This window comes from Falco cherrug, chromosome 3 (genome assembly GCF_023634085.1).
Source record: "Falco cherrug isolate bFalChe1 chromosome 3, bFalChe1.pri, whole genome shotgun sequence".
In the NCBI taxonomy this organism is placed as follows: Eukaryota; Metazoa; Chordata; class Aves; order Falconiformes; family Falconidae; genus Falco; species Falco cherrug.
This window is the reverse complement of record NC_073699.1, coordinates 117,957,236-117,963,235: the sequence shown is the minus strand read 5'-3', so window position 1 is coordinate 117,963,235 and position 6,000 is coordinate 117,957,236. Positions and strand designations below refer to the sequence as shown.

General features: G+C 65.9%; 1 protein-coding gene across 8 annotated transcripts in view; it reads right to left on the bottom strand.

Annotated features, from left to right (window-relative positions):
• Nucleotides 1-1,854: 1,854 nt before the first annotated feature.
• The window catches only part of ADGRB2 (adhesion G protein-coupled receptor B2), a 28,587-nt gene continuing 24,441 nt past the window's right edge, over nucleotides 1,855-6,000 (bottom strand). For 5 of the 8 annotated variants that reach the window (XM_055706310.1, XM_055706305.1, XM_055706307.1 and 2 more), the window contains 8 exons: nucleotides 4,970-5,141; nucleotides 4,801-4,896; nucleotides 4,572-4,611; nucleotides 3,737-4,395; nucleotides 3,327-3,362; nucleotides 2,906-3,010; nucleotides 2,701-2,754; nucleotides 1,855-2,558 (listed from right to left, as the gene is read on the bottom strand). In XM_055706310.1, coding sequence (XP_055562285.1) covers nucleotides 2,346-2,558; nucleotides 2,701-2,754; nucleotides 2,906-3,010; nucleotides 3,327-3,362; nucleotides 3,737-4,395; nucleotides 4,572-4,611; nucleotides 4,801-4,896; nucleotides 4,970-5,141 — 1,375 coding nt within the window. In that variant the 3' untranslated portion in view covers nucleotides 1,855-2,345. Of the gene's footprint in view, nucleotides 2,559-2,700; nucleotides 2,755-2,905; nucleotides 3,011-3,326; nucleotides 3,434-3,736; nucleotides 4,396-4,571; nucleotides 4,612-4,800; nucleotides 4,897-4,969; nucleotides 5,142-6,000 lie in introns of those variants that run through there. The other 3 variants (XM_055706304.1, XM_055706308.1, XR_008731584.1) reach the window with 2 other exon arrangements.

Here is a 6,000-nt window from a genome sequence, read left to right as displayed (position 1 = left end):
AGCACTTCAGCCTTAACTGGACTGCCCAGGGGGGCAGGGAGAGACCCCCCCACTCCAGGGGCCGCATCCTGTCCCAGTGCTCCAGCATGGGGCTGGGAGCATGGTCTAATGCAGCATTGCATTGCAACGCAGCACTGGGGCTGGGAGCAGCATCTCCTGTCCTGTCCGGTGGGGGCTTATGAGCACCACCCCCACCACGGCTCTGCCACGGGCCCCATGCCGGTGGGAACCAGTGAGCTTCTGGCAAGACGCTGGGAGACCAAGGGAGCCAGTGGGAAACCACGAGGCTGGCGCTGCTGGGCACGGGCAGAGCGTCGGGAGCAGGGAGGGAATCACCACACGGCACCGACAGCCCAGCCAGGCTGAGCCGGGACCCTGGGTGGGTCTGCCCCCCTCCCTCAGCTCAGCTTTGCCACCCCTCACCAGATGTAGCATCCCCCCACCAGATGTAGCATCCCTAAATGCATGGTCCTCACCTGCAGCACCCTGGACCAGGACCTTCCCATGCCCCTTTCTGGCTCCCATGGTGGTCCCCTCTCCCATGGGCACAGGCACGGCTCTTCCCTGTCCAGGGACCCCCCCAGTGAGGATGCTCGGTCCCTCCTGGCCGCACCGGTGCTGAGTGAGTCGTTGCGGGTGCTGGCAGCTCCGTGCACACCCCAGGCAGGTTTGGTTAATGACGCTCCCCTTTAGCCTGCCTAATTTCATGCCTCATCTCGCAATCACATCTCTGTGGCCCCAGGCCTGCACTGATGAGGACTAATTGCTGCTGTGGCAGTGGAAGGCACAGCTGCCTGAGCTGATGGGGGCTGGCAGTGCCCCCGACCCCCAGCACCCAGTGGGCTCGATGCTTGCAGAGTGCTGAGCACCTTGCACAGCACTGCAGTGCAGACGAGGAGCAAACCAGTACCTTGGAGGTCACTGGTCCAAACTGGGCAGCATCCTTTACGTGGAGGTCTCGGCAGCGCTGGCATCCCCCGGGAGCAAGGGGTCATTGCCAGCCCCACAGCTCCCACCAGCTTCATCCTTGTGGGAAGCTGCCTGCCTGAAATGTGGGTGCTGGAGGGTGCTGCCTGCTCGTCCACAGCCCGTGCTGAGCCTGCCTTTGCCAAAACGAGCCCTTGGGGAAGCTCTGGCAGCTTCTCCCAGAGAGGAGTGACAGCCGTGACCAGGGCACGCTCCCCCACATCGCAGCGGCTGCACAGCCCTCACCGGTGCGTTACACCACGCCACGCCGCAGCAGGAGGGTTTCAGTGCCATGGTCTGCCCTGGCACCTCATCAACACCATGGATTAACGCTTAGCGCAGACCTCATTAGTCCCGGAGGTGCTGAGAGCCACGAGACAGAGGCATCCTCTTCTCCAGCACCGACCTGCCCCTGCTCTCCCAACGCAGCTCCTGGTCCGGCACGAGCCTGGCACCCACGGCCACGGCTGCTGGCTTCACGGTGGCACTGCCAGCCCCCCCTGCACCGGGGCCACTCGCACCGATGCCGTGGGCAGCACACTGACCCTGCAACACCCAGCTCCGGCTGTGCTGACGCCAGGGATGCTCCAGCAGTGCGAGGCACCCCACGTTACACGCCTCTGCAGACTGCATGGTAATTGCCTCCGAAGTTACTAATTTGCTTATAGATTAATTACCATGTAATTCAGTGCTCTTGGCTCCCGCGATAAGACGCTCATTTTCGAGGCAGCACGCGGGTGTGGGCTCAGCCCCAGCCAGCAGCACCCTGTGGGCTCTGAGCAGGGAGGGGGCCGGGGGGAGCAGACAGACCAGGAGTCCCCGCTGGGTGACAGCCCCCCTCTACCCAGCTGGACCCCTTGACACGAAGCACGAAGCGGTGGCCGCGGCCCCACGGCACCACAGAGAGTGAACTTTTATTTCCAACAACAACAGCACCTGCCCCGTGGGGTGGGGACGGTGGGGAGGGCTGGGAGGGGGCAGCCATGGGACCCCGGGGGGGGGGGCGAGGGCAGCCTGGCCCCGGGGACGGCCGCTCGCGTGCACACGGTGCACGGCGTGAAGAAACATCCCGGTAGAAAAGAACAAAGATCTGACGGCCTCAACGGCCGGTCCTGCCCCGGGGGGTGCAGGTGTGATCGGTGGGTGAGCATGGGGGGGTGCGCGTGTCCCCTCCACACCCGCGTCCGGAGGGTGGCAGGGAGGAGAAAACCACGCGAGGACGGGTGGGAGGCGGCTGTGGCCAGGGGGGAGCGTGGTCTCTCCTACGAGGACGGCTCCAGCCAGGCAGGGACCCCCCCAGCAGCTGAGGAGGACGGAGCAATCCCAGCATCTCGGCTCATCCTGCGCCAGGGTGAAGGCAGCGGCAGCGGGCGCGGGGCTCACACCTCCGTCTGAAAGTCGCCATCGGCCGCATCCAGCCCAGTGCAGGGGCCCTCCCAGTCCGCGCAGCGCAGCTCCAGCCGGTCCCGCTGGGCGCTGGGCAGGGCGCCCAGCGTCATCGCCTTGAACGTGCTCCACGGCTTTGGTGGCGCAGCCGGCGCCTGTGGCTGCTGCTCCTCGGGGTTGGCCGCATCCTGCCGGGCGAGGAGGAGCTGCAGCAAATGGCCAGGGTGCATGGCGATGTGTGGTTCTGTCCCATCGGCACCCAGCCCTGGGGCACAGCCACCCACCTCCACCCTCCAGCCCCATCCAAGAGAGGGTGGATCAGCCCCCGGGGGGGGCTCAGGCACTTACATTGGCCGTGCTCTTCTCCCCACCACCTGACGAGACGCTCCACCGCTTTTCTCGCTGTGGAAAAAAACAGTGCTCAGCCCCAGCATCATCCTGGGGATCCCCCATCTCCCCCATCCTCCCCGGGATGCCCCAGTCCATGCAGGGGAGAGGTGGGAGGGGTGCAGGAGAGCATATCCAGGGCAGGATGGGGCCCCCAAGACCTCACCTTGGAGGAGCCGGCAGCTGGGGCCCGGTACCGGTCCAGCGTGTGAAACTTCTGGTTGAGCTCGTGGTAGAGCTCAGAGTGGCGTTTCCGCGTGTGCATCACCTTCTGCGGGGCAATAGCAGAGCCTGCGGCCGTCGGATGCGGCACAGCCCTGCTCCCACCCCCATCATCCCCTCTTGCCCACCCTCCCCTGCTTTTTGGGGCATCCCAGACGGGTGGCTGAGCCCACTGCAATGCTCCCACTCGGTGTTTTAATTACGAGCCAACGCTCGTTCCTGCCTGGTAGAAAACTCCTCCAAATTCGGCTGCTGCTTTGCCAACAGCGAGCCAGAGGGGACCAGGGACAAGGTGGTCCAGTCCCTGGGTGGCACCCAACCCCACAGCAGGCACCGGTGGCACCGGCTGCCGTGGCCGCGCTTACCTCGAAGTCCAGGTCAGAGTATCGCAACCTCTTCCTCTAGCAGGGGACGCACAGGGCCCAGAGCAGGGGGAGGAGATGGAGAAGAAAAGGGAAAGGTCTTTGCACGGCTGAGATGTGGGGTGAGCACGGTGGGGGGGAAATGGGGGGATGCCCGTTGGCATGGGGGAGAGCCCGGCTGGAGACGCGGGGGTCCCGGCCGAGCTGCAGGACATGCAGCTTATCCACCGTGCTGCTGGGTGAAGGCAGCACCAAGCAAAGGGTGGGATGCCGAGCAGCGAGCACAGGGGCAAATCATGCAGCCCTGCATGTGCATGCGGGCTTGTGCACGCTCTTGCACACTTGTCCAAACCCACGCATCTCCCTCCCCATGTCTGCGTCCATGGGCACACACGCCAGCCCCCCTGGCTCACCTCCAGGGACCCCACTTTCATGGCGGAGCCGGGGACAGTGCGGGGCATGGTGCGGCTGCGCTCCGACAGCTCCGAGGCCAGGATCTGCCGCACGGTGGGGTGCTGCTTGAACTGGAGGCCGTAGGGCGCCTTCACCGTCCCGTAGGGCTGGTTCAAGTTCATGTTGATGTGGTCCACTGCGACGAAGCCAGGGTAGGTGTCTCCCTCAGCCACCGGGCGCCCCGTCCCACCGGGCACCCCTTCCTCAGCACTGGGACCCAGGGTGCCCTCCTCCCGTGGGAAGGGCTTGAGGCTGCCGGTCCGGCGGGGCAGCATCATGTAGTCGCTCTCCCGCGGGGGCTCGGGGGCCCGCAGCCAGCCGTACTCCAGGGGCCGCAGGCTGCTCTCCGTGCACAGGTAGACGGGACCCGGTGCCTCCAGGCTGAGCTGCTGTGCCGGCGGGTCTCCCAGCTCGCTCAAGCCCGCCACCACATTGGGTGTCATTTTGGGGACCTGGACCAGGATGCTGGAGGGAGGGATGTTTCCTGGCAGGCTGGAGAAGCCCAGGCCACCCTCCGAGGTGGTGTTGAGCTTGGGGTCTTCATCCCCATCCAGGGAGATGCGGGACAAGGTGCCCGTGATGGTGGCAGGGTTGCAGGTGTTCACCTCCTTGAACAGCACTGTGGGTGGGGAGGGGGGTCAGAGCCGGCCCTGGGGATCCCGCAGGAGGGCAGGGGGACTGGACTGACCCCCTGCGCACTGGCATCGCGCCCGCCCTGGCACACGCTGCCTGTCCCTCCCAGGTGTGGCACAGTGACATCCCCGTCCCCAGCGCAGGGGGCAGGGGAGACCTCACCTGTCTGACACGCCAGGTCAACATCCTTTTCAAAATCTGTCTATAAAAATACAGAAAGAGGGGGAAGAGAGAGAGAGAGAAGAGAGAAAGAAAGGGAGAGAGATGGGGAAATGAATGCATCTTGGCCAGCACGGGGAGCAGCAGGGTTTGCAAGGGGGACCCTGCCCCAGCCGGGGCGAGCAGCCCTGCCAGTGCCCACTGCAGCTCGTGCTGGCACTGCCGCACTCACCAGGATCTGCACCTGCCCATTCTTGCAGGAGTCGGGCGAGTTTTCATTCTCCTCGCTCCTGCACCCCCCCATCTGACACTTCACCACATCCTGGACCTGTGGGAACAGAGCCGGTCACGGCCCCGTGGCCAGGCGTCCCCCCACTGGCACCCCTCCGGGGCCACCCCACCTCTCGGCGCAGGAACCCGTGCACGGTGATGATGACGAAGCCCTGGACGGAGTTGAAGACGGCGAAGAGGACCTGGAAGAGGATGGAGCGCCGGTCGGTCATGGCGAGCACGGCCGACATCCAGGTCAGCGCCAGCAGAGGCAGGACCACGCAGGAGCTCCACAGCGATGCCCTGGGGCAGGGAGAGAGGGGCCGGGGTGAGCCTGCTGCGCTGGGGCTGCCCCGCAACAGGCCCCCCAGCACTGCCCCCAGCCCCGCAAGTCTGGCTGGAGCTGACTGCGTGCACAGCGCGGCACGGAGACCCGAGCGCAGATGCCATGCCCCCTGTTGTCCCCCCTCTTCCTCAGTGTCTCCAAGCTGGCACCAGCTAGGCGCTTGGGGTACTGCCTGCCTTAGGGCGAGGGGGCCCGTGGGCTCCTTGTGCCCCCCCCAGGCTGAGCCACTGGCACTGCCCAGCTAGCCCAGGCAGGGCACAGCTGCACGTGTCCCTGTCCCCGCACAGGCAACACAGCTGGCAGTGAGGGTGCTGGGGGCATGTGGGGCCACTGTCACCCTCCCACAGCCGCAAGAAGAGCAGAAAGGGGATTTCTTTCTTTTTTAACAGTGAGTTTGGGGGCTGCTTCTATTGCAACTAAACCTCTGGGAGCAGGGACCTTGGCTGACCAGGGTGGCAGTGGTCCCAGCCAGCAACCGTGGGGGCTCAGGTGCTGGGCAGAGGGTCCCGAGGACACTCCCAAGGCCAGGACTGGCCCGTGCCCCACAGCGTGGTGCCCTTCATGCCCTCCCTGCTCCCAAGTCACCCCGGTGAAGAGGAGCTGAGCCCCCCCACGCCCCAACCCCAGCGATGACGTGACCTGTGGGAAGCCATGCCATGCAGACGTGATGGCCGCGGTGGGGCACGCGCCCCCCGCGCCCCGGACCGCCCCGAGCACACAGCCTTCGCCCTGCCCACGGGACCCCCAACCCAGAACCCGCTCCCCACCCAGGGTGATGCCCAGACTCCCCCCCCCCCCCGGCCCAGCTGCCCGGGC